Raw genomic sequence first — 24,430 nt, 5'->3', positions numbered from 1 at the left:
ATAACTATATTAGTTGCATGAGTGCAATTTTGCTAGTTTGATGTAATGATGTAGTATATACATAAATTTGAATTCTATAAAATCTTTTATAAATATTTATATTGACATTATGAAATTATACAAAAATCTACACAATGCTTGTTGAGACGCATTCTCAAACTAGTTCAGAGGATTTTTGACAACAGAGATACAACTGAAAATATCAGTTGTATCTTGTCTTCGGTTATATACTCTAGTGAACTATATTAGTATATAAACTGGCTTTAGGTTGATAATGGAAAAATCAGCAAAGTACTCATTGCTTGATCAATATGGACACTTTATTGAAGCTTTTCCTAACCTCATGTCCTCCAGATGTGTTGGAAATCCAGTCTTATTTTCATCAATTCTATACAGTCACTGCCATGGGGGAGTTGAAGAGCAACATATTGTAAGGCAGGGGTCTACAACCCCCCAGGCCGTGGCCCACTTCTGGGTTGTGGTCTGTTCGAAACCAGGCCGTAGGAGAGATGGGCAAGCATGTGTGTGTGAAGCTACACTTGTGCAAGCAGAGAGCACTTATGCTTGCATGAGTGGAGCTTCATGAGCAAGCGCAAGTGCTCTCTGCTCTTGCATGAGTAAGACTTTGCACATGAGCGCAAGTGACTGCCGCTGGCATGCGAAGCTCCACTTGTGTCTGCTGCTCGCACAAATGGAGCTGTGCGTGCACACATGTGCCTACCACACACACAGCCCTGCACTGGGTCACCAGGTTGCAAAGTTGGGGATTGCTGCTTTAAGGCACCAGGCTGAGAAAGTCTGTCTTATTGTATAATGATATCATAACAGACTTATATAATGTTTTACAACATATGTCAATGGTGAAATGTATCAGTCAGTCAGTCAGTTTATTACAGTCTTAGACCAGCACAAGCAATGTATTCATGAATGTCTGTGGTTACCCATAAACCTATCTGTATTAATAAACGTATTAATAAAACTTAGTTGAGATATCTGATATAATCTGGAAAATGTAGTTGTAAGAATGAACAAATATTTGAAACTGCAGGACAGAAATACTGGAGGGGGAAATTTGGAAGATTACAATAAAATGCTCTTCTGCATCTGTGTTCCAAATCAATAAATTGTAGTTACAGAGAATTTGCGTTAATATAATGTACAAACCAGACCACACACTAGCACAGCAGTTCTCAACCTTTTTATACGGTGACCCCCGGTCACACGGATGCGGTGTGCATGCGCGGTGCCAGCCCCATGCGTGGCGCGCATGCGCAGCGGCGCCCCCATGCACGGCGCGCATGCGCGGCGTGGCCCCATGCACGGTACCGGCCCCATGTGTGGCGCGCATGTGCAGCGCCAGCCCCTGAGGGGGGAAATGGCGGATCGCGTTGTTTGGCGACCCCCATAAAATGGTCGTTTGACCCCAAATGGGGTCGCGACCCATAGGTTGAGAACCGCTGCACTAGCATGTCACATGTAGTGAACTGGCTCTTATTATCCAGTTCTTATTGCCTGGTGACATAAATATAGGCAGATTCAATAAACACTTATGAAATATTGCTACAATAGCAACTTTAATAAATAATAAAATAATAACAACCAGATAATTGCTAAATAGAGGTTGTTTTGAGCTTGTTCCAAAGCATGAAGATTTGGGAGTCTTGTACATGGTCAAAGATTCAACAGTTAAAGAATAGAATCTCTAGCAATCAGACTATATTTAGTTGAAGCATACATATTTGCTGAGATTAAGTCGTAAAACTATCAGCATAATGAATTTCTCCTGTGCAGATTTCCAGACTGGTGAGATTTTTCTCTGAATTTGTTGAAGTTTTAAAATTGTTTCTTCGCAAAACTATAGAACTTCAGACATTACTTTTAGTCTAATGCCCTTCCCATCCTACCTCAAGTTCAGCAATGATCCTATCCTCCTCATCGTCGTCTTTGATGGCAGAAGCAATGATGGGGGGTGTTGAAGCAGGCCTGGCAACCTCTGATACAGTTCTTCTCAGTTTCACTTGAGGCTTCTGGGTCTCCAGCTCTTCTGATTCAGCTTTCTGATATCATAAAAGCAAAAAGAAAAATGATAAATGGAAGGATAAGAGAAAAAGCTAAACCACTGGATCCTCTTTGGTTTTACTGGTCTGTATTTCTTCATTAGAAAAAAGGTCTTTGTACCTTCATGAAGCCAGATTCTTTTTTGCTGGTGATGATCACCTCTCCTGTGCGGGTAGTTGTAAGCCCATGAGAAGATGGGAAGCTTCGCCGTGGTGGGGGAGGAGGGGGAGACTTGGAGGGTTTCTCTGTACGATATCTTGGCACCGTCAGCTCATCTACAATGATAATGTTGTTAATATGAATTGTGCAGAGTATATGCCATAGCTAATAGTTAGTCGGACCATTTTTTAAATGAACAATTTAAAACTTAGAGAAACTTTGAAGGTGACAATTTGGAACATCTTTTAAAAATGGAAAAAGGATACGTTCTCTTTCCCCTTCCCCTTAAGTTTCCCTCTAATTTCCCTTTAGTTTTTGAGGGGTAGAGGAATATGCAATCCCTCCCTGCAAAAAATTAAAATAAAGCCTTTCCCCAAATCCCAAATAACTAAGCCATCTATATATGGATTTCTTTTCTGACAAATTATCTAAGGCTGCCAATGTTATAACAATGATACTAGAACATGAGATAAATCAGCTCAGGTTACACTTTCCTCATAATTAAATCTGCAACATGTTTTCCTGTTGCTGGTAAATAAAGTACTGGTTGAAAATAAATTATTTCTCAAAGGACGTTCTAAGTTTTTCCTCAGGTATTATAGATAGGCCCTCACACATGCTAACCTATATTTGTAAATGTGTTGTTACTATATAAACCTTAATTCAATTTTCCACAATTGTTCTCTATGCTGAATTTCTCATATTGTCCCTAAAACAATTAGCAGAAAGGCATTTGTGTTTCTTGTAATTTTCCACTGTTTGTCTCTGTCTCTCTTTTGGTTGTGATTTGGTTTCCATTTTAAATAACATTATTTTTTCAGTAGTAGTATGTGAAAAAGCAAGACTGGAGCATGAGTTCAAGGAACTATTTCTTTTCTCTAGAAAATATGCTTCCAATGGAGTGATTTTTATTAGGATGGCACTCCAGGAAGCCACGAGTCAAAACCCTCTCCTCATGTGTCACAATCCTGCTTGATCCTCTTCTTACAAGCTCTAATCAATTTTGTGCCTGCCTTACCTGATCCCCGGCGACCATTGGGGTCCATTTTGGTTGTAGTCTTTTGTGCATGCTGGGGTTTGGTAGGTTTGTGCTCCGGAGTGGAGGCAACACTTCCACTGCCACCACTGCTGGAAGACTGCTTGTGCTTGGCTGCAAACTCCAAATCAGGGATGGCTTTCATCAGCTCAGCTTGGGTCTCTTCCAGAAGCCGGTTAATATCTTTAGCACTGTACTGAGTCAAGGCTGCACGTTTTTCCTCCCAGTCTCGTTCTGCAGCCTGTAAAGTAGGCTTGTATTAACTACAATGAGGCTTCTCTACAGTACTGTGCAGTAGGGATCTATATTATGTGGCCCATTCTATAGACAAATTCTGGATTTCCAAGAAGTGCTGAGGGTGGGTGGGTGAGAAAATAGGACAATGAATAAAGAACCCTGTTTTTTTTAAAGAAATGACTGAAGAAAGAAGAATTATACTTTCCATTCTTGCTATTCAGCAGTTATCAAGGTCAATCTATCCACTGATATGATTGCTTTGTCTCTCAGCACAACTTATATAATACTGTGCTTGTGACAGTAAAATTTCTAATAGTGATTGGCTGGAATGGATTTTTTGCATGCTACCTTACTTGCCAGGGAACAACATAACAGAGTGTTTGCAATCCTGAATTTGTGAGCGGAAAAATTGTCAGTTTGATTGGAATGAAAAATTATCTTGGGTAGTAAGAACAGAGATAGCTTATTTATGAACCAAACTGGGGGCTGGGAAGTGCTATCATAAGGTAGGGAATTAAAATCATCATGACACTGGAATATTTCAGGAAAATTGCTAACACATACATATCAATTGAGCTGGGAAAATGTTAGTTGCAGAAATAGTTAAGATTCTCTCCTCTTTCTATTTATGCATTCCAAACCATCCTGCTCACAATGGTTATTTAAGGGGAAAAAAATCATTGAGTTGGTACCAAAAAATGGCATATATTTTACTATATATTTATATAGGAAGTCCTGTCAACGTTTTCCATATGTGTTGCGTCCTTCGCGAAATGGCAAGATACGAGAAGCAGTTGTAGTTCTCAGGAAACTTCTTTATTTCAGTTCAGCATACTAGGTACAAGACGCCGACGACGCCCAGAACTCCCGGCCTCTTTTATAGGCCATTCCTGGGTCAATCTGCAACTTTTGGCACGCCAGCACTTGCGCATGCGCACAAGTACTGGCGACAGCCTGTCTGGTCCCGGGCAGCTTGCACCTACCCGGGACTGCCTGCAATGCCCCGAGCCTGCTTGCACAGGCTCAGGACATAACACCCCTTCCCCCCGGGTTAAGACTATTGATCATGTCATACTAACACAGAACCCATTGCGAGTGTAGTGCCATACTACCTTAAACCAAACATTTCTTTTGCTTCCATCAATCTCAGTGTTCTATTTCCTCTGTATACAGGAATGTTCTCTGCTAACTCTGTTTTGCCAATAGAGTTACAAAATCCTCTAAATACTTAGGGGATCTTCTGGCTCTCTGTGACCTCCTAACCTCTGGGTACCTGCCAAGTACCCCTTGACTGAGGGGTGGATGTGTATCTGTCCCCCTTATTACACCTTGGTGGTTCCCAAGGACTGTGCTCCAATGCCTGGCCTGCTTGCTTGCCCATCGGGCTCGTCAGGCCAGGGCTTCTTTCCTTGTTTGACCTGGTTGTCCTGCCTAGCTGCAGGCTCTCTGGCCCCTCTAAGTGACTGTCACTGTTGGGCGATTTTGTAGAACCTCCAAGGTCCATCCAAGACCTGTCAGGAGGTTGTCTGTCCCCTGGTTCCTGTTCTGTCCCCGGGCTTGTGGGGTTTTCAGTGCTGTCCCAAAACTCAGTTGTCCCCTGAGTGAAGTCAGAGGTGTTGTAGTCGGGATTTGGTTCCTCGACCACCTCCCTGTATGTTTGCCCCCTTCTAGGGACAGGGGTAGTGTCAGGCCAACTAGAAGGAGTGTGTGCCAGCTCTCTTGCGGGGAGTGGTTTATTGGGATGCTCCCGGGTATCCTCCCTGACTGGAGTAAGCGTTGATGCCTGATATCTAGTTGAGTTCCTTGAATTCCTGTTTGGAGCACTCGCGGAATCTTGGGATAAGCTGTCTGTAGCTTCTCATTACTGATGGGCAGCAGCCCATACCCTTCCCTTTGCCCAAAGGGGTCCCCCTCCCCCCCTGGAGAAGACCCAGGAGTCTCAGTGGGAAGGTCCCATCTAGGGCGAAGCTGGTCGATGTGTCGACGCAGGACACGACCGTTGTCCAGGGACACCTCATAAGACAGAGGACCTGTGACCCTGGATATAGCAGCGGGGACCCATGAATGACCAGGCCCATAATTGCGAGTCCAAACTGGGGCACCCACAAGTAGTTGTCTAGGTGCCCTGGGGTGTGTGAAAGAAGAAGGCAGTCTGTCCGGATGCAACCGGTCAAGCTTGGTAGTCAGTTTGTGCCCCCAATGAAGTTCAGCTGGGCTCCTCCCGGTAGAAGTGGAAGGTGTAGTGCGATAAGAAAGGAGGAAGTCAGCCAACCTGTGATGCCAGTCTCCATAGGTAATTTTCTTCAAGGCGTCCTTGGTGATGCAAACCATGCGTTCAGCCATATCATTGGTGGACGGGTGGAAAGGTGCAGAAGTGGCATGACGAATCATGTTAGCCTGTAAGAAAGCTTGGAATTCGGAAGAAGTGAATTGAGGGCCATTGTCAGACACGAGGACGTCTGGAAGCCCGTGTGCAGCAAAAATCCCCCTCAGTACTTGAATAGTCTTTGCAGCGGTGGTGGAAGAGACAGGTACAACCTCAAGCCATTTTGAATGGCTGTCAACTAGGACCAAGAAGAATTGATCCTGAAAGGGCCCAGCGTAGTCAATGTGCACCCTAGACCATGGAGACTGTGTTTCCTCCCATCTATGTACAGGAGCTTGGGGCATTTCGGGGCGCGAACATTGGCAAAGGTGGCATGCATGCACCTTAGCTTCAATGTCTCTATCTAACCCAGGCCACCACAAATGGCTGCGCGCAAGCGCCTTCATGCGTACAATGCCAGGATGACCCTCATGGAGGGAACCTAAGACCCTAGTCCTCATTGAGGTAGGGATGACAACTCTGCTTCCCCAAAGCAGACAACCCTGGAAGATGGACAACTCGTTCCTTTTAGACCAGAAACTCTGAAACTCAGTGCCAGGACAGCTCTCTGGCCATCCAGATAAAACCCAAGAAAGGACACGTGAAAGTGTGTGGTCTGTGCCTGATTCAGCGGCTACATCCCTGGCATTTAAAGGAGACTCGGGCAAGGCCTGAATGGAGAGGAGATTGGTAGCTGGTGCAGGGTCAGCTTCTATTACCGGCAGGGGTAACCTACTGAGGCCATCAGCATGGCCCATTTCCTTCCCAGGTTTGTGAATTAGGGAGAAATCATAGGCAGAAAGAAAGATAGACCATCTTAGCATTCTGGGGGAGATGATTTGGGGAGTTTGCTTACATGTGGTAAACAGTCCCAATAAAGGCTTATGGTCAGTGAAGACCGTAAAATGCCTGCCATATAAAAAATCATGGAATTTTTTAATTCCAGCAACAACAGCTAAAGCCTCCCTGTCTATTTGAGCATAATTACGCTCGGCAGAAGACAAGGTTTTGGAGTAATATGCAACAGGAACCTGAGTTCCATCTGACCTGAGGTGGCTTAGTACAGCTCCAACCCCATAAGGAGAAGCATCACAAGCGATGCACACAGGAAGGGATTCATTGAAATGTGCAAGTACACTGTTAGAAGTGAGTAAGGCCCTGACCTCATTGAAACTTGCTTCATGTTTTTGTGACCACTGCCACACTGCCTGTTTGTCCAATAGCCTGTGAAGAGGCTCAGCTATACTAGCCTTATGTGGAAGAAAGGAATTGTAGAAATTCAGAAGGCCCAGAAAAGCCTGTAGTTCAGCCTTAGACTTTGGCCTAGGAGCATGCATAATAGCTTTCAGTTTGGATTCAGCAGGGTGAATCCCAGTAGCATCAATTTTGAATCCCAGAAAATCAGTAGAAGACACCCCAATTTTACATTTGTCCTTCTTAAGCTTGAGGCCCGTTTTCCTGAACCTTAACAGGACAGCCCTTAATCTTTCAGCTAGATTGTGTGTAGAGTCTCCTTCAATTAAGACATCATCAAAATAGGGGCAAACCCCTGGTATACCCCGTAGTGTGTTTTCCATTACGCTTTGGAAAATTCCAGGAGCGACATTTACTCCAAATTGTAGCCTCTTCACCTTGAATGCTCCTCTATGGGTCACAGTGGTCTGAGCTACAGCAGCATCATCATCAACAGGCAGCTGTTGATACGCCTGAGCTAGGTCAAGCTTTGCAAAAACATGCCCCCCCTTGAGGGAGGCCAGAATATGACTGACCACAGGAACAGGATAGGCATGTTGCTGCAATGCCTTATTCAGAGTGCATTTGTAATCAGCACAGATGCGAATGTCCCCATTTGCCTTGAGAGGCGTGACAATGGGGGTTTCCCAGGGACTGGAGTCAACAGGTTCTAGAACTCCTTGCTGAATCAGTTTGTCCAACTCAGTGTCAATTTTATCTTTTAAAGCAAAAGGGACCCTTCTTGCTTTAATTCTAATGGGAGTGACAGTGGGGTCTAGCTTTAATGACACAGGGGGTCCTTTGTATGTGCCCAGCTGGGGGCTGAAAACATCTGCAAATTCTTTGCAGACTTCTTGTAGGTCAAGTGTTTGCAGACTATTGAGCCCTGTGACGTGTATTCCCAAGGCCTCAAACCAATCGAGTCCTATGAGACTCGTTCGTTCACCCCCTACTACTATTAGATCTAGTGGACCTTCAAAATCCTTATACTGTACGTTAAGGGTGGCCTCCCCCTTAACACACACTCTGGAGTTTTGAAAGTCTGTTAACACAATGTCAGAAGGCCTCAGCTTGGCCTGAGTTCCGCTACCAGAACAAATCTTCCTGAACGTTTGCATGGAAGTGATCGAAAGTGCAGACCCTGTATCCAGTTCCATAGCCAATGGAACCCCTTGTAGCTTCACCTTAAGTGACAGCTTTTTCTTAATGGGCTTGTGTGTGCCTGTCCTATAGATGCTTCTTCGCGAAGCGCAAAACCCCACTCTGTTTTGGCTGGGAACCCTGGTACCTTTTAGGCGCAATTCCTCCTGAGGTTGTACCTTCTGACGGCCCAGGCACACAGCTGCAATGTGTCCTTGTTTTCCGCATGCTCTGCAGATAGCGGAGCGGAACTTGCAGTCGGTTCTCTTGTGGCGACCTCCACAACCAAGACACATGGGGAGAGCTGAAGAGCTTCCTTTCTGTTTCCCTTCCTTCGTGGGGTAGAAACGGTCCACTTCATCGTCAGGATCCTCCTCAGAGTTCCTTTGGACTCCTTCCTGGTGCACGGACGCCGTATCTGGAGTGCTTCTGATCGGCCGCATGTTCTTGATGGCGCCACCCACTGCTTCTTCTGCAGTGACCTCTCTCAAGGCATCTTGGAATGATAAGTCTTCTTTGGTAAAAAGTCTATGCTGTAACTCTCTATGCCTTAGTCCGCATACAAATCTGTCTCTCAGTCGTTCTTCGAGGTCCTTGAACTCGCAGTGTTTAGTGGCTTTTCTCAGCGCGGCAATGTATTCTTTGGCTGATTCTCCGGGTCGTTGATCCCTCTGTTAGAAGGTGTGGCGCCATGCGATGACGGACAACTTGGGCTGGAAGTGCTCCTTTAGTAGCTTTTTTAGATCTGCGTAGCTGACAGAGTCTAGAGGAACAGGTGCTGCAATGTTCTCAGTGATTTCGAATGCGTCTTGACCGCAAACGCACAGCAGGGTGGCAGCCTTTAAACTATCTTCCCTTACTTGATTTACCTTGAGATAGGTTTCCACCCTGGCTGCGTAGGACTCCCACCTCTCTGGATGTGAGACGTTGAATTCCGAAAGCCTTCCAATTTTTGCCATTTTGTAGAAAGGAAGGGTCTATCAGCCAGCCTACCCCCGATGCTTGCTGGATTGGCGGGTAGCTGCCGAGTCAACGCCGTTCCTGCCGCTCAGGACTCACTCGGGTAAGCTTACACCTTTCTTCTGTTGATGTAAGGCATCCCACCTTCGTCGCCAGTGTTGCGTCCTTCGCGAAATGGCAAGACACGAGAAGCAGTTGTAGTTCTCAGGAAACTTCTTTATTTCAGTTCAGCATACTAGGTACAAGACGCCGACGACGCCCAGAACTCCCGGCCTCTTTTATAGGCCATTCCTGGGTCAATCTGCAACTTTTGGCGCACCAGCACTTGCGCATGCGCACAAGTACTGGCGACAGCCTGTCTGGTCCCGGGCAGCTTGCACCTGCCCGGGACCGCCTGCAATGCCCCGAGCCTGCTTGCACAGGCTCAGGACATAACAGTATGGGTCAATGATGATGATGACTAGGCATATTTCAATCCATGATGAGAACAGATTGAAATAGAGCTGATTATTGTGAAGTTTACAGAATGATATATTCCTGCATTATTATTTATTGTATATGAAGTTAATTCTGGAAAAATACTTTTATAGTTCCTGTGAAGCCGGTGGGAAGGGGGAGTTGCCTGAAAAAAGTGCTGTTTGATTAAACCTCTAGGAATTATGGAAGAAAATAGTTTCTTTACAAAGATTTTTTAAAATTGAGCCAGTGAAGTCCATCAGGCTTGGGATACACAATTCTTCTTTGTATATACACATATATACACTATATATGTACATATGGAATGCCTAACCTTATATAGTGTGTGTCCCAATTTTGTGAATTTAATGTATAATTTTTCTGTTTCTTAATATTGCAGTTTTAGATGAAAGGAGGAATGAAAAATAGAGGAGTATAAATGGAAGCTATATTTGTCTGACTCTGCAGTAAAAAATCTACATGGAAGAAAGAGAAGGTGGAAGAACTTGGGGCTAAGAATGTGGAAATGTTGCCAGTGGTTGTAAACCATTTGCTGCTGGAATAGCTTTTCTCAACTCAGTTGCAGTTTTTATTATTCCTTCCTTTACACATCCAAATATTTTGGGCTGGTTTTGGAAATCCAGATCTGTCTAAGGGCTATCTATTGTCAAAGGACAATGCAAATTCAACAACAACGCAAATTCAGGAAATTCTTCTTTTTTGTGTTGAAAGAATATAAATTGCACTCACCTCTATGGACACTGATCTGTCCATACTTTTTTTGCTGGGAGTCTCAGAGCCTGTTTGGGGCTTGGCAACAATCATTTCGGAGCCCCGGGATGGATTGCTACTTTTGGATATGTGGCTCTGCCCTTGGCTTTGTCCAAAGCTGATTGTGCCTAGGCTATCAGTGGAAGAAGTTAGGTCATGGAGGTTCGTCGGAGGGCTGGTGGGAAGCTCAAAATCCAGACTTCTGCTGAAGTCACTTTCCAGCTCTACCTTCTTTGGAGATTGGCTGAGAAGGTTACTGGAGGAATCCCAGACACCTTCATCTACTTGCCTACCAGGAAAAGGGCAAGAAGAGTTAAAAGTTGGTTAGGAATTTCAGAAAGAAGCTTTCAGGTACAGCAATATACTAAAATGACTCTTCTCATGTATTGTAGTTTGTCTGCCTGGAGGGGCCATTTTTGAAGCTGCATGCATGTATGCATGAATAACAGCATTAACAGAATAATGACTGGTGTCTGGAATCAGTGAGAACAAGAGAAGCTGGACCATCAGGAAGAAGCAAACATGGGTGGATTGTAATAGGGATGATGATGGTAATAGAACCCCAGCCAGTGATAAGAGGGCCTGGGGTCAAAATGCAAGTGCTAAAAATAAGTCTTCCAATCATACAGTCCAGAGAATGGGCCACAGATACCCAATAGATTTCCATTTGCAAAATAAGTACATCTGGCCCCAGTCAAGATACAAGGGACAGAAATGCAACACTTAAATTGTATACTGGTACATTTGCAAGAGAGCTAAGGGCATCTATTAGGAATGCTGATACCCCAGCCTATCAGATCCCAAGGGCTTCTTCTTAGTCAGGAAGGGTTCACTCACTTGCGGATTTCTGTCAGGGTGTCAGTCACTGCTTTGCACCGCTTGAATAGGCCATCTAGGCGATGTGGCTCTTCTTTGAGGAACTTCACAGCCTCTACCTCTACACGGAGAACCACACGCATTTTGCTTTGCAGGCTGGGAAAATTAGCTGCAATGCCAGGAATGGATAGAGAAGGAAAGGAGAGGCATGGGAGTCAGAGCAGGCTGAAAGGAGGTTTTTATCTGAAAGTAAAGGGACTCATGGAGCCAAGTAGGGAAGCAGGAGGACTGGCTGGTAAGGTGCGGATAAATGAGAAATGGGGCTTTTCCTGGTTGTTGCTTGGCAGAGATGAAACAGCATTGACCCTCTGTCTAAACACTCATCTCAACATCTTTCATCTCCTGAGAGTAGTCAATTTTAGCCAAATAAATTCTAGTGTATTTTGAGGAATGAGGGGCATGAAGAAGGACTGAAAAGTCATAACTGTTCTGGTGATGGAAGTATATATATATATATAGGTCTTTGGTTGTTCGGGTTTTCTCCCGCGTAAAATTGGAAGTGTCTTGGCGACGTTTCGACGAAGTCCCATTCGTCATCTTCAGGCTGGTGCTTTCAGCTTTGTGCTTCGAGGAGCAATGTGTGGTCTTAGCTGTTTCTTCCTTTTAACTGCCAGTGGGGGTATGAACTGATTGGGTGGGAGCTTGGCTGTGTTCTGATTGGGTGGAGGTGTGTTCTGATTGGTTAGGGGCGTGGCTGTGCTCTGATTGTGCTGGGGGGGTTGGCTGTGCTCTGATTGGCTGGGGGAGTGTTCTGTTTGGTTGTGCTCAGGTTAGTCTGAGTTGCAGAGGGGTTTAAGATTTTGGGCTGCCTTGCTATTTTTTGGCTTCGCGTTTGTGGTCGTGCCTCATTCTTCATGGAGGGTGTCAGTTTGCTTCATGTATGGATTGGAGGGGTTTAAAGTGGCTAATGATGCAGCTGTGGTCTGGCTTCTGGTTTGTGGTCGTGCCTCATCATCGGTGTGGCTTTGGGTTTGCTTTTTGCGTGGATGTGTGGTGGTGACATCCTGTGTGGTTTTTGTGAGTGTGGGTCTGGTATCATTTTTTGTGTTAGGGAGTCGTTTGTCAATAAGGGCGGGTTTCCAAATGGCTGGTAGGCGGGAGGTATCATCTCGCTTGTTCATGCTGTGTGGGCGTTTTTCTATCTCGATGGCTTCTCTGATTATTCTGTTATTAAAATGTTCACTTTTGGCAATGGTTCTGGTATTTTTAAAGTCAATTTCATGTCCTGTGGCTTTAAGGTGTTGGACCAGGGAAGATGTTGGTTCCTCTTTTTTGACTGAGTTCTTATGTTCTTCAATGCGTGCACTTATTCTTCTGTTGGTTTGTCCGATGTATGTGTTGGGACAAGCAGTGCATGGGATTTCATATACTCCTTGATTTTCTAAGTCAATTTTATCTTTGGGGTTTCTAAGGATGGTGGATATTTTTCTGTTTGTGCAGAATGCTGTTTTGATGTTGTGTTTATGGAGGATCTTACTGATTCTGTCTGTGGTGCCTTTTATGTATGGGAGGAGGGCTTTGCCGTTTTCTTGTTCTTTGTCTTGGATTTTAGTGGGGGTTTCTTTTTGGATTAGGTTTGTAATCTTATTTCTTTGGAATCCATTGGATGTTAGTACATTGGTGAGAGTGTGTAGTTCGGTTTTTAGGTGTTGTTCATCAGCTAAGCGTTTTGTTCTGGAGATGAGTGTCTTGGCTACGGAATTGATCTGTGCTGGGTGGTGGTGTGAGAGAGCGTGCAGATAGCGGTTTGTGTGTGTTTTCTTCTGGTAGATGGTGTGTCCTAGGGAACCATTAGATTTCTTGTAGACTAAGACATCCAGGAAGGGAAGTTGGTTGTCAGCTTCTGTTTCCATGGTGAACTGTATTTTGGGGTGTAGGCTGTTGAGGTGTGTGAGGAAGTTGTCCAGTTTTTCTTTCCCATATGGCCAGATTATGAAGGTGTTGTCTACGTATCTGAGCCAGAGTTTGGGTTTGTGATCCGATTTTTCTAGAGCTTGGGTTTCAAAGTGTTCCATGTAGAGGTTGGCAATGACAGGTGAGAGGGGTGATCCCATGGGTGCTCCTTCTGTTTGTTTGTATTTTTGTCCATTATAGATGAAGTATGTGTTGGATAGGCAGTGGTTGGTCAGATCTAAGATGTGTTTGGGGGGTTATATTTGTTTTGGATAGCTGTCAAGGCTTCTTTAATAGGCACTTGGGTGAAGAGGGATATGACATCGAAGCTCACGAGTAGGTCGCTGGGCTGTAAGTTTTGTTTCTTTATGATTTCTATAAACTGGAATTAGTTTTTTACGTGTGAGGTGATGGATTCTGCATAGGGCTGTTTCTTCATAAAGAAACAAAACTTACAGCCCAGCGACCTACTAGTGAGCTTCTCACTATCAGATAGGATCCTCACCAAAGCCGAAACCAATGTCCTTTCCAAAGGATTCAACTTTGCAGTCGCTCCCAAACACATCCCCACTGAAACCATTATATGTGGAGTTGAAACCAGCCTGACTAAAATCAACCCCGACGACGCCAACAGAATCAGACTCGAAATCACCAACATCCTCTGCACCAGCAAGCCACCCAAAAGCAACTTACCCAAAGAGGAACAGACAGCACTACGTAACCTGAAAGAAGACACCAGCATAATAATCCTACCAGCAGACAAGGGCAACGCCACGGTGGTTATGAACACATCTGACTACCAAACCAAATTAACCAACCTACTCCAAGACTCCACATACAAACCCCTAAATACAGATCCCACCACCTACCTGGAAAAAACCACCAGATCCAAAATAAAAGCCTCCCCCATTAGCGAAGAGATCCAGCAAAGAATCATTCCCAGAGAGAAATCATCCAGATGCCCCAAACTCTATGGTCTCCCCAAGATACACAAAGGAAGGAACCCCACTCAGACCTATAGTCAGCTCCATAGGCTCACCTCTACAAAACCTAGCCAAATTTCTCGCCAAACAACTACAGCCCTATGCAGAATCCATCACCTCACACGTAAAAAACTCATTCCAGTTTATAGAGATCATAAAGAAACAAAACTTACAGCCCAGCGACCTACTAGTGAGCTTCGATGTCATATCCCTCTTCACCCAAGTGCCTATCAAAGAAGCCTTGACAGCTATTCAAAACAAATATAACCCCCCCAAACACATCTTAGATCTGACCAACCACTGCCTATCCAACACATACTTCATCTATAACGGACAAAAATACAAACAAACAGAAGGAGCACCCATGGGATCACCCCTCTCACCTGTCATTGCCAACCTCTACATGGAACACTTTGAAACCCAAGCTCTAGAAAAATCGGATCACAAACCCAAACTCTGGCTCAGATACGTAGACGACACCTTCATAATCTGGCCACATGGGAAAGAAAAACTGGACAACTTCCTCACACACCTCAACAGCCTACACCCCAAAATACAGTTCACCATGGAAACAGAAGCTAACAACCAACTTCCCTTCCTGGATGTCTTAGTCTACAAGAAATCCAATGGCTCCCTAGGACACACCATCTACCAGAAGAAAACACACACAAACCGCTATCTGCACGCTCTCTCACACCACCACCCAGCACAGATCAACTCTGTAGCCAAGACACTCATCTCCAGAACAAAACGCTTAGCTGACGAACAACACCTAAAACCCGAACTACACACTCTCACCAATGTACTAACATCCAATGGATTCCATAGAAATAAGATTACAAACCTAATCCAAAAAGAAACCCCCACTAAAATCCAAGACAAAGAACAAGAAAACGGCAAAGCCCTCCTCCCATACATAAAAGGCACCACAGACAGAATCAGTAAGATCCTCCATAAACACAACATCAAAACAGCATTCTGCACAAACAGAAAAATATCCACCATCCTTAGAAACCCCAAAGATAAAATTGAATTAGAAAATCAAGGAGTATACGAAATCCCATGCACCACTTGTCCCACCACATACATCGGACAAACCAACAGAAGAATAAGTGCACGCATTGAAGAACATAAGAACTCAGTCAAAAAAGAGGAACCAACATCTTCCCTGGTCCAACACCTTAAAGCTACAGGACATGAAATTGACTTTAAAAATACCAGAACCATTGCCAAAAGTGAACATTTTAATAACAGAATAATCAGAGAAGCCATTGAGATAGAAAAACGCCCACACAGCATGAACAAGCGAGATGATACCTCCCGCCTACCAGCCATTTGGAAACCCGCCCTCATTGACAAACGACTCCCTAACACAAAAAATGATACCAGACCCACACTCACAAAAACCACACAGGATGTCACCACCAAACATCCACGCAAAAAACAAACCCAAAGCCACACTGACTATGAGGCACGACCACAAACCAGAAGCCAGACCACAGCTGCATCATTAGCCACTTTAAACCCCCCCAATCCATACATGAAGCAAACTGACACCCTCCATGAAGAGGAAGCACGACCACGAACGCGAAGCCAAGGAATGGCAGGGCAGCCCAAAATCTTGAATCCCTCTGCAACTCAGACTAACCTGAGCACAACCAAACAGAACACTCCCCCAGCCAATCAGAGCACAGCCAACCCCCCAGCCAATCAGAGCACAGCCAACCCCCCAGCCAATCAGAGCACAGCCAAGCCCCTAACCAATCAGAACACACCTCCACCCAATCAGAACACAGCCAAGCTCCCACCCAATCAGTTCATACCTCCACTGGCAGTTAAAAGGAAGAAACAGCCAAGACCACACACTGCTGCTCGAGGCACGAAGCTGAAAGCACCAGCCTGAAGATGACGAATGGGACTTCGTCGAAACGTCGCCAAGACACTTCCAATTTTACGTGGGAGAAAACCCGAACAACCAAAGACCTACATACAAATACCCGCGAAAACCTCAGAAAACATATATATATATATATATATATATATATATATATATATATATATATATATATATATATATATATATGTTTTCTGAGAACTTCATGTATTTTTTTTTACAGAATAATCAGGTATGACATAGGAAGATATATAAGGAACGAGAAAGACACTTAAGGTATCAGGAAATATAGATTGCTGACAACCATAGTAAATACACCTATCTAGCACATCATAAAGAAAAAAGTGTTCCTGAACTAGTAAGGCTACACTCAGGCATATACCTTATCAAGGCAAAATGTTTGGCGCATCATGAAATATATCTGCACAGTGGTGGGATTTAAATATGTGAACAACTGGTTCTCTGTGTGGATGCCGCTTCTGGAAGTCCATTCTGCACCTGGGCAACCGGTTCTGCCAAATTGGTGCAAACTGGCTGAATCCCACCACTATATCTGCACCACTTTCCTTTTATTTTGATTTATTCACGTAAATGTCAAAAACTTGGCAAAACTGACAATAAAAGGCCCAGCGAGAAATGTTAGAAAACAAAATGCTGTCAAGCTGCTTTTTGACATTTACAATTCAAAATGTGAAAGGGGAGAGGGAAGTATTTGGAAATGGTGGAAATGAGACTGACATTTGGATAATTTACCAAAGGCATAGCTGGTCTTTATATTTATTGGAAAACCTTAGGATTTTCTGTAAACTCTCTCTTGATCCTATTGTAATGATGTTTTGGACATTTACCACAAAAGAATAAAGCATATTACCCTCTGGATTATTGGGTTGGCTCTATTTTTTTAAAATAGCACTACAAACCGATATCCAATTGCTTGAAGTACAGAAGCATTGTCTCCAGGTAGCAGATACATAGAGAAAAGTTTGTAAACACATACTACATGTCCCCGCAGTAATCAAACCAGTACAAGTGCAATAAAAAAGAAAATGGGTCTTACTCCTTATGATGTATGTACAAGATTGCAAGCACAGCACTTCTCTGATAGTAATTGGAAAGCATAAAATAAAGCTGATGAGAATTCTACCTAAGAGATCATCATGCTGAGAGACAGGTTTTGAGAGAAACGTTGCATTGTCTTATATGCAAAGTAAAGATATATGTAATACTATTATCTGGAAGAAGATAAGAGAAAGGTCCAGCTCTTTGGCTGGGTGCTGTTGTCTGCTTTTCTGCCTATCTTGAGTCTTGTAAAGATAACAAACTACTTTTTGCCTCTTGGTGTCTCTTAAGGTAGTGATCAATATTGAAATAACAAAAATACCAGCACAGAATATGATAAGAATGTTCAGTAAACAAGGTTGGGTGCGAATTATTGAAGTAGTTTAGGGAATGCATAACACATTCCAGTAGGTAACTTCTTATATTTCTCTTAATATATTGACCATGCAAAGCTAAAGAGCAAGATGAATGATCCTTATCTTTTTCTCTCTTTGATTTCCAACCAAATATAAAAGTATGATTAAATTCTCACTCCTTTCTTGCGTTCTCTCTTTCTCCTTATTTTGTTCAAAACATGTAAAATGATATTTTGGAACAAGATGATTATAAACATTTACAACTGAATATTGACGACCACTGTAAATATACCAACAGTTATTGGCAAAGCTGAAGGAAAGACTTTGGAGCAGAATCCAGGGTCTAGTCCCACTTAAGAGAATGAGCAGAGGAGTCCTCAAAAGCAATGAGGCAAGACTGATTTATCATCTGAAAAACGGAGTCTCTTATGAGGCATTAACTTCAGGAAACTTCCATCTAATGCAATGCTCACGTAGTAACTTAAAATGTTGCTCATTAGAGATTGTATATGAGATCTACTAGTGAATTCTTTGGGTATTTGCTTGATCACAGTTGGATTACTGGACTTAGCAGGTCTTTAGTCTAAACCAGCTTCAGAATACAAGTTTCATGACAAATGTCCTGGAAAACCCATAGCTTCCAGATTGTCCATAATCTATGTAATGAATATTGCAAATGTCAGAACATTTTAAAAAATTTAAAAATCCCTCATAAATTCACACTCAAGAGAAATCTAGACCATGTACAAAATATATCATTTCCTTGTTTCTAAACAAAAAGTCTTGAAATGCGTGAGCTGTTGCTTTTGTTCTGGTGTTACTTTTTAAAGACATTATTTTAATATGAAGATGTCATTAACAAACATTAAGGGTAAAGATCTATGGAAACATGCATGATAAGGAAAATAACCTCAGGTCAGCAACTGTTGAATATGGAATATTATATGAACTAATAGAAACACTGAAACGAATCTAAGAGTAAGCAAGAAAGGACCATTCATCCACTAGTAGACAAAAGCAGTTGTGTCTTTTCTTGGGATCTTGTGGCCATCCTCTGCAATTGTCATGCAAGCCTAGGAAAATATGTGCTTGATTTATGAAACTGCAAACAAGTGCTACCTATAAATGCTCCAAAACATATTTTTGCCTTTAATTCCAAATCACAGCACAATCTTAATATATTCTACTTATACATTTCTCAATGTAATTTCTAAAATGAATATGAGGGCTAGACATTTCCTGATTTGTTTGTATGACTGTTTTATAAGACAATTGAATTTGGTAAATATGGTACCAAATGCTACCACATAAGATTTCTCATCCATGGAATAGATGACTTCTTCCAATTTTGTTATATTTATCTGATCTCAAACCCAGCCCCATCTCACCCTTCAGTTCTGTCAAGGTATCTCCCAACTGTTTAAGCACCAGGGATTTCTCCTCCAGCTCTTGTATGGGAATGAATCTGTGATTATGCATTAAGTCCTTCTGGATCTTCTCTACTGATTTTTCCAAGTCACTGTGGATACACAAAGATAACACACTGAGGTCAGGGAGAAAAGGAAAGGAAAAGACATCTGTTGTCATTCCTTCCAAATGATATAGAAGGCAATACAGCACTAAGAAAGTTAATTTCTCTTTCTTTCCTGATTACTAGCCTTCATCTTCTACTTCTCCTCTTTCCATGGAGTAAACTAGTGTATAACTTGCATATAGACTCTTAAATAGCCACTTGCCTGAGAAAAGTTACAAGCTTGTTATTTTGGGGCGTATATATGAACAAGCTAATGCTTTGTGTGTACTAAAATAAATAACAAACAAACATGGAATCAAGCTAGTAAGTAATAAATCAGTTTTAAAAATCCCTAGAGACTGTACATCTAAATCATTTGACAGAGTTATTTGGAGATGTAGAAAGCAATCAGGAAGGTATGAAAATAGAACTGTAATGATAACGTAGAACTTCACCTGCTTTTAAATTGGCTGAATCAGTCTCAGTTTGACAAAAAGAATCATTTTTACATGCAATAAATTATGTGCAGATAAATGTGACTATTGACTAAATCTTCAGTTATGTTTAGAAAGTATTTTAATTTTAAAAAATGGGTATCCACCACCCCCGGAATAAGATGCAGTTTCATTAAAGAAATGAAAAGGTACCATTTGAAAGGTTAAATCTCATATATGGAACTAATGTAGAATCATTACAACATGGTCTCAAGTAACATGTATTTGATGAATTTTTTTTTTAAAAAAAGACATCACACTGAGAAATTCCCAAAGATCATCAGTATGATTAGGCCCAGGAAACTATGCAACTACCTCAGCAGTATAGTAACTATTTATCTAAGATAAAGGGGGAATAAAAAAGATAGGTGTTATGTCCTGAGCCTGTGAGAGCAGGCTCGGGGCATTGCAACGGTCCTGGGCAGGTGCAAGCTGCCCAGGACTAGACTGGCTGTCGCCAGCACTCGCGCGCATGCGTGGGTGCAAGCGCGCCAAATGTTGCAGTTTGGCCCGGGAATCGCCTATAAAAGGAGCAAGGAGATTTGGGCATTGTCGGCGTCTTGTAACCAGTATGCTGAACAGAAATAAAGAGTTCCTGAGAACTACAACTGCTTCTCGTGTCATTGCCATTTCGTGAAGGACTTAACACTGGCGACGAAGGTGGGATTGCCTTACATCGACTGAAGACAGGTGTAAGCTTACCCTAGAGTCCTGAGCAGTAGGAACGGCGTTGACTCGGCAGCTGCCCGCCAATCCAGCGAGCATCGGGGGTAGGCTGGCTGATAGACCCTTCCTTTTCTACAAAAATGGCAAAAGTTGGAAGACTTTCAGAATTCGACGTCTCGCATCTGGAAAGATGGGAGTCCTACGTAGCCAGGGTGGAAAACTATCTTAAAGTCAACCAAGTAAGAGAAGATAGTTTAAAAGCCGCCACCCTGCTGTGCGTTTGCAGTCAAGACGCATTCGAAATCGCTGAAAACATAGCAGCACCTGCACCTCTAGAATCTGTTAACTACACAGATCTCAAAAAACTACTAAAGGAACACTTCCAGCCAAAGTTGTCCGTCATCGCGTGGCGCCACACCTTCGAACAGAGGGATCAGCGACCAGGAGAATCAGCCAAAGAATACATTGCTGCACTAAGAAAAGCCGCTAAACACTGCGAATTCAAGGATCTAGAAGAACGGCTGAGAGACAGATTTGTATGCGGACTGAGGCATAGAGAATTGCAGCAGAGACTTTTCGCTAAAGAAGACTTATCATTCCAAGATGCCTTGAGAGAGGTTACCGCAGAAGAGGCAGCGGGCGGCGCCATCAAGAACATGAGGCCGATCAGAAGCACTCCAGAAGCTGTGTCCGTGCACCAGGAAGGAGTCCAAGGGAACCCAGAGGAGGATCCTGACGATGAAGTAGACCGTCTCTACCCCACGAAGGAAGGAAAACAGAAGGAAAGCTCTTCAGCTCTCCCCAAGTGCCTCGGTTGTGGAGGTCGCCACAAGAGGACCGACTGTAGATTCCGCTCCGCTATCTGCAGGGCATGCGGAAAACAGGGACACATTGCAGCTGTGTGTCTGGGCCGTCAGAAGGTACAACCTCGGGAAGAATTGCGCCTGAAAGGTACCAGGGTCCCCAGCCAAAACAGGGTGGGTTTCTGTGCTTCGCGAAGAAGCATTTATAGGACAGGCACACACAAGCCCATTAAGAAAAAGCTGTCACTTAAAGTGAAGCTACAAGGGGTTCCATTGGCTATGGAACTGGATACGGGGTCTGCACTTTCAATCATTTCCATGCACACGTTTAGGAAGATTTGTTCTGGCAGCGGATTTCAGGCCAAGCTGAGGCCTTCCGCCATTGTGTTAACAGACTTTCAAAACTCCAGAGTGTGTGTTAAGGGGGAAGCCACCCTTAACATACAGTATAAGGATTTTGAAGGTCCACTAGATGTAATAGTAGTAGGGGGTGAACGAACGAGTCTCATAGGACTCGATTGGTTTGAGGCCTTTGGAATACACGTTACAGGGCTCAACAGCTTGCAAACAATAGACCTACAAGAAGTCTGCAAAGAATTTGCAGATGTTTTCAGCCCACAGCTGGGCACATACAAAGGACCCCCTGTGTCACTGAAGTTAGACCCTTCTGTCAACCCTATTAGAATTAAAGCAAGAAGGGTCCCTTTTGCTTTGAAAGGTAAAATTGACACTGAATTGGACAAATTGATTCAGCAAGGAGTTTTAGAACCTGTCGACTCCAGTCCGTGGGAGAGCCCCATTGTCACGCCTCTTAAGGCAAATGGGGACATTCGCATCTGTGCAGATTACAAATGCACTCTGAATAAGGCATTGCAGCAACATGCCTATCCTGTTCCCATGGTCAGTCATATTCTGGCCTCCCTCAAGGGGGGGCGTGTCTTTGCAAAGCTTGACCTAGCTCAGGCGTATCAACAGCTGCCTGTTGATGATGCTGCTGCTGTAGCACAAACCATTGTGACCCATTGTGCATTCAAGGTAAAGAGGTTACAATTTGGAGTAAATGTGGCTCCTGGAATTTTCCAAAGCATAATGGAAAACACACTATGGGGGGTTTGCCCCTATTTTGACGATGTCTTAATTGCTGGAGACTCTACACACAACTTAGCTGAGAGATTAAGGGCTGTCCTGCTGAGGTTCAGGAAAACGGGCCTCAAACTTAAGAAGGACAAATGTAAAATTGGGGTGCCTTCTACAGATTTTCTGGGATTCAAAATTGATGCTACCGGGATTCACCCTGCTGAATCCAAATTGAAAGCCATTATGCATGCTCCTAGGCCAAAGTCCAAGGCCGAACTACAGGCCTTTCTGGGCCTTCTGAACTTTTACAACTCCTTCCTTCCAAACAAGGCGAGTGTAGCCGAGCCTCTTCATAGGCTCCTGGACAAACAGGCAGTGTGGCAGTGGTCACAAAAACACGAAGCAAGTTTCAATGAGGTTAAGGCCTTACTCACTTCTAATAGTGTGCTTGCACATTTCAATGAATCCCTTCCTGTTTGCATCGCTTGTGATGCTTCTCCTTATGGGGTGGGAGCCGTACTAAGCCACCTCAGAACAGATGGAACTCAGGTTCCTGTTGCATATTACTCCAGAACCTTGTCTTCTGCGGAGCGAAATTATGCTCAAATTGACAGGGAGGCTTTAGCTGTTGTTGCTGGAATCAAAAAGTTCCATGATTTTCTATATGGCAGGCATTTCACGGTCTTCACTGACCATAAGCCTTTGTTGGGGCTGTTTACCACACATAAACAAATCCCCAAATCATCTCCCCCAGAATGCTGAGATGGTCTATCTTTCTGTCTGCCTATGATTTTTCCTTATTTCACAAACCTGGGAAAGAAATGGGCCATGCTGACGGCCTCAGTAGATTACCCCTGCCAGTAATAGAAGATGACCCTGCACCAACAATCAATATCCTCTCCATTCAGGCCTTGCCTGAGTCCCCTTTAGATGCCAGGGATGTGGCTGCTGAATCAGCCACAGATCTCACACTTTCGCGTGTCCTTTCTTGGGTTTTATCTGGATGGCCAGAGAGCTGTCCAGGCACTGAGTTTCAGAGTTTCTGGTCCAAAAGGAACGAGTTATCCACCTTCCAGGGTTGTCTGCTTTGGGGGAGCAGAGTTGTCATTCCTGCCTCAATGAGGACTAGGGTCTTAGGTTCCCTCCACGAGGGTCATCCTGGCATTGTACGTATGAAGGCGCTTGCGCGCAGCCATTTGTGGTGGCCTGGGTTAGACAGAGACATTGAGGCTAAGGTGCATGCATGCCACCTTTGTCAGAGCTCACGCCCTGAAATGCCCCAAGCTCCTGTACATAGATGGGAGGAAACACAGTCTCCATGATCTAGGGTGCACATTGACTACGCTGGGCCTTTTCAGGGTCAATTCTTCTTGGTCCTAGTTGACAGCCATTCAAAATGGCTTGAGGTTGTACCTGTCTCTTCCACCACCGCTGCAAAGACTATTCAAGTACTGAGGGGGATTTTGGCTGCACACGGGCTTCCTGATGTCCTCGTATCTGACAATGGCCCTCAATTCACTTCTTCCGAATTCCAAGCTTTCTTACAGGCCAACATGATTCGTCACGCCACCTCTGCGCCTTTCCACCCGTCCACCAACGGTATGGCTGAACGCATGGTTCGCATCACCAAGGATGCTTTGAAGAAACTTACCTATGGAGACTGGCATCACAGGTTGGCTGACTTCCTCCTTTCTTATCGCACTACACCTTCCACTTCTACCGGGAGGAGCCCAGCTGAACTTCGTTGGGGGCGCAAACTGACTACCAAGCTTGACCGGTTGCACCCGGAAAGACTACCTTCCACAATCACACACCCCAGGGCACCTAGACAACTGCTTGTGGGTGCCCCGGTTTGGACTCATAACTACGGGCCTGGCCATTCATGGGTCCCTGCCACTGTGTCCAGGGTCACAGGTCCTTTGTCCTATGAGGTTTCCCTGGACGACGGTCGTGTCCTGCGACGACACATCGACCAGCTCCGCACTAGATGGGACCTTCCCACTGAGACTCCTGGGTCTTTTCCAGGGGGGGGACCCCTTTGGGCAAGGGGAAGAGTGCGGGCTGCCGCCTATCATTAACGAAGGAGCTACAGACAGCTCATTCTGAGATTCCGCGAGTGCTCCAAATAGGAAATCATGGAGCCCAACTAGAACTCAGGCACCAGTGCCTACTCCAGCCAGGGAGTCACCCCGGGGGCATAATCACTACTCACCCGCATCACTCAGTACTCCAGTCAGGGAGGATATCCGGGAGCGTCCAAACAACCCACACCCTGCAAGAGAGCTGGCACACATTCCGTCTAGTTGGCCCAACACTACCCCTGTCCCTAGAAGGGGGCAAGCACACAGGGAGGTGGTCAAGGAACCGAATCCCGACTACAACACCTCTGGCATCACTCAGG

The 24,430-nt window shown here is 44.2% G+C and overlaps 1 protein-coding gene across 20 annotated transcripts in view; it reads right to left on the bottom strand.

The window, feature by feature from the left end:
- The window catches only part of SRCIN1 (SRC kinase signaling inhibitor 1), a 386,975-nt gene that overhangs the window by 26,683 nt on the left and 335,862 nt on the right, over positions 1–24,430 (bottom strand). For all 20 annotated transcript variants that reach the window (XR_005555471.1, XR_005555472.1, XR_005555473.1 and 17 more), the window contains 6 exons: positions 18,865–18,995; positions 11,253–11,400; positions 10,395–10,704; positions 3,236–3,494; positions 2,179–2,333; positions 1,905–2,057 (listed from right to left, as the gene is read on the bottom strand). Coding sequence is in view for 17 of the 20 variants with exons in the window: in XM_039333051.1 (XP_039188985.1) it covers positions 1,905–2,057; positions 2,179–2,333; positions 3,236–3,494; positions 10,395–10,704; positions 11,253–11,400; positions 18,865–18,995 (1,156 nt within the window). In the remaining 3 variants the exon portion in view is untranslated. The remainder of the gene's footprint in view (positions 1–1,904; positions 2,058–2,178; positions 2,334–3,235; positions 3,495–10,394; positions 10,705–11,252; positions 11,401–18,864; positions 18,996–24,430) is intronic.

This window comes from Crotalus tigris, unplaced genomic scaffold (genome assembly GCF_016545835.1).
Source record: "Crotalus tigris isolate CLP2741 ecotype Arizona unplaced genomic scaffold, ASM1654583v1 scf7180000024472.5447098, whole genome shotgun sequence".
Classification (NCBI taxonomy): domain Eukaryota; kingdom Metazoa; phylum Chordata; class Lepidosauria; order Squamata; family Viperidae; genus Crotalus; species Crotalus tigris.
The sequence above is the reverse complement of the archived record's forward strand: the minus strand, read 5'-3'. Positions and strand labels throughout refer to the sequence as shown.